This window comes from Limulus polyphemus, unplaced genomic scaffold, assembly GCF_000517525.1.
Source record: "Limulus polyphemus unplaced genomic scaffold, Limulus_polyphemus-2.1.2 Scaffold1620, whole genome shotgun sequence".
NCBI classification, from domain to species: domain Eukaryota; kingdom Metazoa; phylum Arthropoda; class Merostomata; order Xiphosura; family Limulidae; genus Limulus; species Limulus polyphemus.
The window spans coordinates 194189-205704 of NW_013667230.1; the positions used below are offsets into that span (position 1 = coordinate 194189).

Sequence of the window (11516 nt, forward strand, 5' to 3'; positions counted from 1 at the left end):
ATATCTTTGGAGATGTGTACCTCACGGACCAATAAAGAACGTGTTACGTTGTTGCTTAGCTGTGTTTAGCAGAAAGAAGGAGTGTTGCAGTCAACCAATAAGATTTCGCCATATCAAGGCTAAACTACGTCAGGCGAGTTCAGTTGTCAGATTTCGCAATCACCTGTTTGTTGTCAACCGCTTCACAGTTTAATTCCGAGAAGTAGTTATGCTAGATTATAAGAGAAAGAGCTTAAAGTTTAATGCCACATCATCCTAACGATAATAACGTCGGACAGATAATTCAAATGGTCTTCGCTTTTTGATATAACTTATAAACCTTAATAATTTAATCCGGCTTTGGGACTATTTGCAAGCGAGGCTGTTAGAAGTAATTTGTGTGCCTACGCTGACGATATATATTATCGCAACATGAAACTGCAGACTACTTCGGTAAGATCAGTGTATCTAGTAGTAATATAGTATTTTACTGTGGTATCGGTCTACGTTTGATACCGCAACACCATGCCAGGATTTCAAACAACGGAAAGTAACGCGTGAGTATAAAGCTTTTCCGCAACCCAAGTAAACCATTTTTTACTAAATTTCAGTAGCTTCTATCTGCGATGCTAGTGTAACTTCTATATTAAATTGAAATATACATTCTGTAGATAATATTGTCAAAAATTTATAAAGTCATAAGTTGAATAATAGATTCTGATCAGTACATACGGTTTTTAACTATTGATTTTAAATTTAATGAACGTTCTTTACTTTTCAGTGATTTGTATGTAGTTTCTATTTATCAAAATACACAGTAATAAAATACCATTGAGCAATATAGTATTAGTTGTGAATTTAACTGTATGTGTGTAAATGTATTACACTTGCAGTAATTACTTGTAATACATATAACATTATAAATATAAGGATAAAAAATGATCTGTTGGTCCATCTAGGCTTTTCCATTACCAAACTTTAAAACATTCGAAGCCAGCCCTTATAATGTATGTTTATATAGCCCTCCCATAAACTCTTAATGAAAATAATTGTATCCACCACATCTGAAGGCAACCCATTTCAAATCTAATGGACAACCACTGTGCTAGAAAAATATAGATGTCTTAGCAGAATATGATTTCTACCCTGCTAAAATTTATACTTATGGCCCCCTAGCACTATCATTCTCACAATTAAGTAAAAAGTTTATGCATCAACACTATCAGTTCCCTTAGCAATCTTAAATATTTTTGTCAGTTCCCCTCTAACTTTTTCTCTTACAAAAGAAAAAAATTCAGGGATTTTAAACTGTTTTTGTATGACAACTTTTCCATCCCATGTATCATCCTAGTATCCCTTCTCTGAACACTTTCCAACAATTCAATGCCCTCCCCAGTGCCTGATTTAGGCATACTCTAAACAAGCTACAGCTTAGGGCCTCACAATCTGCAGGGGGGCCTCACAAAATTTCAGATTGATAAATATGTAACCAGTAAATGCATTCATTTGAAAATAATTTATATTTTTCACTTTAAATACCCTGCTATTAAATAACTAAAAGGCATATATATGTTTTTAATTTTTTTGTGGCGACCCAAGGTCCTGTTTTGGTACTCACCTTTGCGAGACCTTCTGGTGTAACTTTTTAACAAGGGATCTCCAAGCTTTATATAGCTTAGGGCCTTACCAAGTCTAAATCTGGCACTGGCCCTTCCAAATGTAAGGATCCCAAGACTAAACACAATACTTCAAATATGGCCTAATGAATGTTCTATGCAAGAAAATTATAACCTCTTTAGTTGTGTATTCAATATTTATGTAGATACAATCCAAAATACTACTTCCCCCATCACTAACAATACCACTCTTGGATGGTTTGAGACTGATCAACCAGAACCCTAAGATCCTTTTTTTTATAACACTATTAAAATTATTCCCATTGAAATTATATTTATAATTTAAATTATGATATCCCAAATGCATTACCTTCTATTTATTGTAATTAACAGCTATCTACCATTTATTTGTCTAACTTTCCACATCCTACAGTCGAATACTGTAGTTAAAGTGTGATATAAAGATGACTGAAATCTGTATTTAAAAATATGATAGTGATAAAAGATGTCAATTTCTTTAACACTGTTGCCTTTATGCAAAGTCATACTTGAGTTTCTTTAAGTTATTAATTCATAACCTTGGTTTTTTTTTATTTACTAATTTCAGTAGATAAAGTTAATGACTGAAATCCTAAAGATATTAAAATCAGTATAACAGCTTGAATCAGGAAATAATCGAGTAAAATCTTAGGCTGTGAGCTTATCAGTGTATTTGTGCATAATTACTTTAATCATCAGACACAGAAGATAATGAAATACATACATAATGTTTTGGTTTTGTTCTCTATAGATATGGAGAGTCTCAACCTGTCATTACACCAGGAAAACTGGTTCGAGTAGGTAGTAAACTTTTTAGTGTTATTCATGGTGACTTCTGCAACCTCAGGCCAAAGGTCAGGGAATATGTTGAACAGAAGGCCAGGCTATGCAAGCCAGAAAGCATCCACATCTGTGATGGAAGTGAAGCAGAAAATAATTACCTGTTGGACATGATGCACAAACAAGGAATATTTACACCACTTAGAAAATATGAAAACAAGTAGGTGTTTACATCTTAGAAAGGTGTACTCTATTTATGAATTAATTTTTTTTTATCTTTCATTTTTTATGTGTATTTAATGGTAGGTATGTGAAATGTACATATTCATAGCTCATTAAACCTTGCCTAAAGCCAAAGGTTTTAAAGATTCATTTATCGTTAAGGTAGGAATAAGGTTGCAAATTTTATTGTTCTTTCTATTAAAACTACCAAGCTTCTGTATATTTTCATTAAGAGTTGTCATTTTCATTACTCTTTACAATAGCTGGTTATGATAAGTGAGTTGTCAGTTACAAAGTTCAGTTTCTGGAGTGTTGCATTTCACAGAAATAATGAACAACTGTTATAGTACAGAAATAATTTTTTTTAAGAAGTAGTTACTAACATCTTGAAATGGTGTTACGACACACAGAAAGACTATATTCTCTTAAAATTCACACTCGGATTTAATTATCATGTCTTTCTTTCGTAAAAGATAATTAATTTATATAACATTCTGTTTATAAAGCTGGCTAGCTCGCACAGACCCTTCAGATGTAGCCAGAGTAGAAAGTCTTACTTTCATCAGCACTCCTAACAAGAATGAAACTATTCCCACACCTAAAGAAGGAGTGAAAGGATGTCTAGGAAACTGGATCTCTCCTAAAGATCTAGAAAAAGAATTTGCTGAAAGATTTCCAGGCTGCATGAATGGTGAAATAATTAATTTTTTATTACTGTATTGTGTTAAAAGAAGAAAAGTAAAGTTAATGCTTGAAATTTAAAAGTACTTATTCGTGGTTAAATATACAACCATTGTTTTTCAGTATTGCTTATACCGAAAATTAAAAAAAAATCATTAATACTACTTTCAGGGTTCTCAAATAACATGGGAGATCTAGTATTTCAGTGCTCTGAATTTGGATCTAAAAAGTATTTCCCACACATTAAAATTATGCATTGTAACTAACTGCACTTGTTTGAATTAGACAGTGTTAATTCAGTACTATTATCAGTAGCCAAATTACGTTTTACCGTGCAATGTAAACATTAGCTATGTCCAAAGTTCTATCAGTGAACAGCAGTGAATTAAAGACAATTATCTTGGCACAATTAAGCACCACTTTCATCTAATAACCATATGTATACAGCAGGATCAAAGTGCATGTGTCACAACCTTTTACAGAGTTACATTAAAACTTTATTTTAAAAATTTATCAATGTGTGCCACTAAATGTGACATAAAAGCATTATTTATATTTCAAAATAATATTTTAATATCATCTAAGTTTTACTTTCAAAATGAAGTATATAAAGATTCTCAATGTTCACTCTTCTGTGTCATGTGACATGTCTGGCTTTGATTTCTCTCTTTTATAATTTTATAGAATCACAAATAGGCTGCTGAGGCTTGCAATAATTTAGAAACAAACTACACAATGTCCACCTTCTTGACTTGTCAAGGTATCAGTGCAGTCCAAAATGTGCAGAGAAAAAGGTGGTTCATATATCACATTGCCTCTAGGTTTGGCATGGCCTGGTGGTTAGATGCTTACCTCAAATTCTACAGGCTATGGGTTCAAAACTCATCACTGAAATGTACTCACATTTTCAGTCATATAATGTGACAGTCAATCCCACTATTCCTTTAGAGTAGCCCAAGATATGGCAGTGGGTAGTCTTGACCAACTGCCTTCCCTTTAGTCTCTCACTTCTAAGTTAGGGATGGCTAGTGCAGATAGCCAATGAGTAGCTTCATGGAATATCCAACAAGTAAGCATTGATTAATATTGAGAGCCCTGTACACATACTTAGCTTTGAAATTTTTTTAAATTCTGAAGCTACTATTGAACAAATATTTTAAAGAAAAATAATGATTTAATAAAGAAGTTTAAGAACTATTTTAGATATTTTTAATGTGATGTTTTGTTAATTGTATTTGGCTTTAGCTACAGATAAGGAGTGTTTGACAAATTCTTACTTCTTCAGGCATTCCCTGCATTTTAGTTGCTACTGTTCCATGTAAGACTACAATAATACATTTTACAGTTACTAGTAGTGTCAGGATTAAACCTCTATTACAATTGTACTGTTACCTTTGAAGAAATAAACTCCTGCAGCTCTTTGATATTCTAACTGTAAAAATAAATAAATGGTACAATTAGAAATTATTTTTGGACCCGAGGTCTGCCTTTACATTCACTGACATTTCAATGTAAATTAAATCTGAATTTTGGGAGGTTTTCTATTACTGAAGCTGTTTTTCATTTTAAGATTGGAATGTGTATGTACTATTACTCATGACACAATTATTTATTAGTTTCATTGAGATCTGTCATTTGAACTTCTTTTTTTCCAGGAAGAACCATGTACGTCATCCCATATAGCATGGGTCCCATTGGCTCTCCTGTAGCTAAAGTAGGCATTGAACTCACAGACTCTCCGTACGTTGTTTGCAGTATGCGTATCATGACTCGTATAGGTTCAGCTGTGCTGAAAGCTTTAGGTGATGGTGATTTCATCAAGTGCCTACATTCTGTAGGACAGCCATTACCTATGACCAGTATGTATTGTGCTTTTAAGTTAACATATTGTTTTTGATTATTTTTTGTTATATTTGTGACTGGTAAATTGAAAATGTTTAGCTAAAAGATTTATACCATAGAATCACAAACAAATATTCAGCAAATATAAGAAAGCCATATTGCATCATCCTCTTTACTGACTAAACTGTCAGCATGATCTAGACGATTACTGTTATCTGACATATAAATCTAAGCAAGTTATTATTAATATTAAACTTACTTTGATTAAATGAATGGTGGATTACATTGGGATTTTCGTATTTTCTTTCAGCTCCTCCTATCAACAACTGGCCCTGCAATCCTGCTAAAACATTAATCACCCACATTCCTGAAAATAATGAAATCTGTTCTTTTGGTAGTGGCTATGGAGGCAATTCACTTTTAGGGAAGAAATGTTTTGCACTTAGGATTGGGTCCATCTTGGGAAAACGTGAAGGGTGGTTTGCTGAACATATGTTGGTGAGTTGTTTTGTTCAGTAATTCTTTTTGTTTTCTAATTTTATGACAGAAATAAATTTGGTTAACCCTATGTGCATGAGTGGGTGTCAAAGTATGCATACCCCAACCTTGTACAGAGCGCTAATCAAGATGGTGATGGTGAGGATAAGCTAAATGCAAAACAAATTAAGATGTAGAGAAAAGTTTAACATAGGAAATGAATATAGATGTAGTTCTAAGGGTAGGCTTAGTTGTTACTATTGTAATGCTAGAAGTATAAGAAATAAAATAGATGACTTAAAAGTGCTGGTAGGAATGGAGGATTTTGGTATAATTGGAATAACTGAAACATGGTTAAATGTAAATGATTTTGATGATAGAAATTTCTTGGAAATACAGGGTTATAGGTTATTTAATTTGAATAGTGCTAAAGAGAGGGGGAGGAGTGGCTTTGTATGTAAAATGTGAGTTACATCCTGTTGTAGCTGAGGTCACCAAAAATTATAGCAAGGAGATTGAATCCATTTGGGTTTCTATTAGCAGATATAAATGGAGAAAGGAATTTATTACAGACCACCAGATGATACTGATGAGAAACTACAGTGACATTAAAATTTCAGCTGTTTACTCTTTCAGTCAATGTGACAAACTTGTAACCATTTTGTGTTTGTTATAGTTTCATGCTAAAACTTTTAAATTAGTTTGCAAATGTTAATGAAAGTTGGCAGGTTATCAGTAAACATTACAATGCTTTCATATGCAAAATATCTATTTTTTTTTTTTTTTTCATTAAGTCATAAGGTTTGTAAAGCAATGTTTCTCTCATGCCTTTTTTTTTCTTTTTTTCTTTTCACATCTTCCCTATCTGTCATGCAAAGTAATTTTCATTTTAGCATTAAAAAATAATTTTATGCATCAGAAAATTTTGAAATATCACATGTGAAATCTTTAATATCTGAATAAACATCAAATGTTTCTTAAGAAAAAAACAATTTTATCTGTAGTTTTCAGAAATTAATCTCTGTACAGGTTTGGTAGATTTGAACAATATTGCAACTGCCAAAAAAACAAAGGGAAATAAACCTAAATTATGCCTCTTTTATTCTAGAATGAACACAAATTATAACGTAACATAAATGTTTAGACTAAATAGCTTAAATTTCATAACATTATACATTTATTTTTATTATATTGACCTTTCACCTGTGCCTGGCTAACAATACAGTAGTTTCAATGATGCGGCTCACGTGCACTCATGTTACTGTATCAAATAATATAAAACTGACCTTTGATGTTTACAAAGTAACTTGTCTTGGCTGTGTTTTAGTCGACTAGTGTTTTGTAAAATAGTCACATTTCAATTATTATACATTATATATGTATATAGATTATTGCTATTTTGAAATAAGTTCTTAAATATATTTTTTCTAAAACATAGAACAGTAAATGAAGTAAAGCAAACAATTATCTATTCTAGTTACCACTGTTATACTCAGTTGCTGCTTGACATAGGTTGCTAAGCCTTTAAAAATTTTGCACGTGGAGGATATAAAACAATTTTTTTAGATTTTCTATATATATAACTAAAAAATCAAATTACTACATCAATACCATAGAACTCAACTATAATTTATCAAGATTAGTAATTAAGATGCATTTTACTCTTAAAAATAAATGTGAAATTTCGAGCAGATTAAAGATACAACTTACCTCATTGAAATCTTTGTTCAAAAGAAATAAATGGCACTAGCCACATTAGCAAGGCTAAGAAAACCATTAGGTAAACACACTGAGCTTTTGATTGGTTATTCATGTAATATATAGAAGTAATTGTATATAATGGAGTATTTCCAAAAACCGAAAGAGGTGGGTGGGGTGCCACTGTATTTGATTTATTACATGAGCAATATCTCAGCAAATAGAAAAGATAAGACTTTCTTATTTTATATTCTAACTTGTCAATATATGTAATTTGAGTTTCTAATTTGTATGAAACTATAGACTTAGTATTTTGACTTCACAAACATCTAATTTGAACCAGTGCTTCATTCAACATACTACGTGACACACAAAAATCGATGTTTATCTGTTTATTTTGTTTTTTTAATATTTACTTTTAAATTAAGAAATTGGGTAATGTATAATTCTAACTTTTGAATTATAATCTACAGTTTGATACCAAACTTGTTGACATAAATTCATGAAATAGTAGTTTAATAAAATGTTGAATACGAGTCAACAAACGAGATGACATGCTCGTTCACCTATTACCTGTCTCGAAAGGGTTAATAAGGTCATAATAATAAGTGATTTTAATTTCAAGCATATAGCTTGGGAAATGTTAGTCAAACCACGAGGGAGAAAGGTTTTTGGTAGCTGTTCAAGATTTTTTTTTTCACCAATTGGTCAAAGAACATACTAGAAACAATGCTATTTTAGATTTATTGTTAGCATCTAATATAGAAATCGTTGAGAGTGTGGAAATTGGGGAACATCTGGGTGAAAGTGATTATTGCTGTATTAGGTTTGATATTTTGCTGTATATAGAGATCAGGAATAATGATATTTTGGTTACAGATTTAAATAAAAAATGTTAATCGATGTAACAAGAATTATCTGTTGTGAATTGAGCAGCTGAGTTAGTTGGAGACACTGATTAAATGTGGAACATTTTTGAAGATAAGTTTTTAAATATTTGAGATAAACCTTATTCATTATAGAAAGAAAAGGGTAGCTGCAAATTAAAAAAAAAAAATATATATATTAGTGTAGGATTTGGTAAGTTAGACAAATAAATAGCAGATAGCTGTTAATTACAATAAGTACAAGGTAATGCATGTGGGATATCATAATTTGAATTATGTATAATTTCAATGGGAATAATTTTAATGCTGTTATAGAAGAAATGGATCTTGGTGTTCTGGTTAATCAGTCTCTTAAACCATCTAAGTACGGTATTATTAGTGATGGGGGCAATTAGTATTTTGGATTGTATTTACAAAAATATTGAATACACAACTAAAGAGGTTATAATTTCTTTGGATAGGACATCAGTTAAGCCACATGTATTGTGTTTGGTCTTGGGCTCCTTATCTTAGGAAGTGCATTGAATTGTTGGAAAGGGTTTCGAGGAAGGCCACTAGAATGATACCTGGGGTGGAAAGGTTGTCAAATAAGGCAGATTAAGATCTCTGAAATTGTTTTCTTTTTAAAAAAGAAAAAGGTTAGAGGATATCTGACTGAGGTGTTTAAGATTACTAAGAGAATTGATAGTGTTGATGCATTATCTTTTTTCATACTTAATGGTAAGAATGGTAGAACTAGGGGACATAAATATAAATTTTGGTAGGGAAGGAGTCATCTTCAGCTAAGACAGTTTTGTTTTTCTAACAGGGTGGGTCCCTAAACATTAAGTTTGCATCATAATCTGATCATTTTGTAAATCGCATTTTGACAGCAGTCAGTTAAGAGCTTTTCTTAATGTGAAACTTTCTGAATAAACTATTTCTGGGTGGAATAGTCATTTGGGAAATAGTTTAAGTTAATGGATCCTTAATTTTCATATCTTTTTTAGTTTATGTTAATTATATAAATATCATTTTCCAGATCTTGGGTATTACTAATCCGAAGGGAGTGAAAAAATATATAGTTGCTGCCTTTCCAAGTGCATGTGGAAAGACCAACTTGGCTATGATGACTCCAACTTTGCCGGGATACAAGGTGGAGTGTGTTGGCGATGATATCGCATGGATGTGGTTTGACAAAGAAGGCCAGTTGCGAGCTATTAATCCAGAATATGGATTTTTTGGTGTTGCTCCAGGTTAGTATTTTTAATGGTTTCAAAGCTGTTTTACAAAAACTTATTGTGACTTTTTTTTGGCTTGCTTTTTAATGCTTCGTAACATCTGTTTATAGTTATAAGTAAGTGGTCATTTATCACACCAAGTTTCATAATAAGTGTCCCAAGTAAGTGTTTTATTTGCTTATGTACATCCACATACATTTTTAGATGGGTATTTTACTAAAGACTTGGGAGAACTGCTGATAATAAATGAAGTTGTTCTTTTGCAATTACAGTGTATGCAAATAATGAAAGAAGTGAATATTCACAAGGAAAAATATTGTTTGATATACATTTTGTTTATTTTGTAGTCACCATGAAGTACAAAAGATTGTGAAGGTTGTTTTGCTCTATCAAATGATGATAAAATTATAGTTACTGTTAGAACTAGGTAGGTGCTAAGCCTTATAAAGAAATATGATGAGGAACAAAAATTAGAAACCTCAGTTTTGGCTATTCACAAGTTTTCAACTTTGGGATGCTCTGAATAGTTGAAAAGTGACATATACACCAGAGATAGAGCAACTATGCCAGGTAATTCTTCATATCTAGCTTCTAATGACCTGTAGAGAAGAAAATACAGATGGCTTTTGTATTGCTTTAATTCAGGCACACTTTTTGATAAGTGTACCATAACTGGACATGTGTTCATACATCTTATTGTTAAAGCTTTTTGTGTTTATTTGTTTGTTGAAAATAAAAAAATTTTTCATGCTTTCAGTGTCAGTTTATTATGTTAGTTGAAATTTTCCTTTGCTTTTTAGGAACTTCATTAAAGACAAATGCCAATGCAATGTATACAATGCAGAAGAACACCATATTCACAAATGTGGCAGAAATGAGTGATGGTGGATTTTTCTGGGAGGGACTTGAAGATGAAGTATCAAAAGAACTTCGTATTAAGTCTTGGTTGAATGATGTAAACTGGACCCCCAGCAGTGGTAAACCAGCTGCACACCCAAACTCCAGGTACAGGATTTTCCTTATGGAACACTTGGTTTTTTGTTACAGTTGTTAATTTAATAATTGTTTTCAGTGTTTAGTGCTATAATTTTTGTACTTTGAAGAAAAGTAGCCATTAAAATGGAATAAGTTTTAAGTCTGTTGGTTCATTTTCACGAGGAGTATTATTGATATTATTTAAATTTTAAGGTTCAGTCAAGTGCCATGTAATTATTAAACATCAAGCATTTCTTAAATATTTTATCATGCATTCAGTCTTGCAAAACAAAATGTATATCTTACAACATTGACATTTTTGACTATCCAGTGCTTTTAAGATGATGCTTTAAGGATTAGTGTATTTATTTCTGGGTTGTTACAGCAAGTACTGTTATAAAGATTATATGAAAGCTACAGTAAAATATTTGAATGAGAATTGTAGTACTTGTTATATTTGTTTATTTTTATTTGTCACGTTTTTACCTTTCATGTTTCCCTTGATTTAATATAAAACTACTCTTGAATTCTAACTATTGTCTAACTTCCCTGTACTTTATTTTGTCTTTAAGATTTTGTGCTCCAGCAAAACAATGCCCCATGATAGACCCACACTGGGAGGATCCAAATGGAGTGCCTATTTCTGCTATAATCTTTGGTGGGAGAAGACCTGAAGGTGAATACTCAATTAGGAAAATTGAATTAAACAGGAATCTTTTTTTTATATGTAATGGCAGTAAAATTATCATACGATTTTGGGAAAAATTTAACGTATGTAAGTAAACTAGTACGACATGAATACTGTTCTTTCGTACCAAAAGCAGTGTCCAGGACCATTATTTTATTTCCTTTTTTATTTATTTACTGTTACAGTAGAATGTATAATGTAAAACATGTGAGGTTTGTTATAATTCATTAATTAAAATATTATGTAAGAAAATACTAAATGTATAAAAAAAAAAAAAAACTAAGTATATACTTAATACTACTATCGTATTAATTATATAATAATAATAATAATAATAATATAGTAAAGTTAGTTTTGTTTATATACTAGTTGTGTAGTGTAGTTAAAAATTAAAAAGTAAGTTTAATTTTAA

General features: G+C 31.3%; 1 protein-coding gene across 1 annotated transcript in view; it reads left to right on the top strand.

Annotated features, from left to right (window-relative positions):
* The first annotated feature begins 287 nt into the window (after positions 1-287).
* Positions 288-11516, top strand: part of LOC106464328 (phosphoenolpyruvate carboxykinase, cytosolic [GTP]-like) — a 13356-nt gene continuing 2127 nt past the window's right edge. The window contains exons 1-8 of the mRNA XM_022392022.1: positions 288-536; positions 2386-2634; positions 3143-3327; positions 4973-5176; positions 5470-5657; positions 9243-9456; positions 10242-10446; positions 10989-11139. Of these exons, the coding sequence (XP_022247730.1) occupies positions 505-536; positions 2386-2634; positions 3143-3327; positions 4973-5176; positions 5470-5657; positions 9243-9456; positions 10242-10446; positions 10989-11139 (1428 nt within the window). The 5' untranslated portion in view covers positions 288-504. The remainder of the gene's footprint in view (positions 537-2385; positions 2635-3142; positions 3328-4972; positions 5177-5469; positions 5658-9242; positions 9457-10241; positions 10447-10988; positions 11140-11516) is intronic.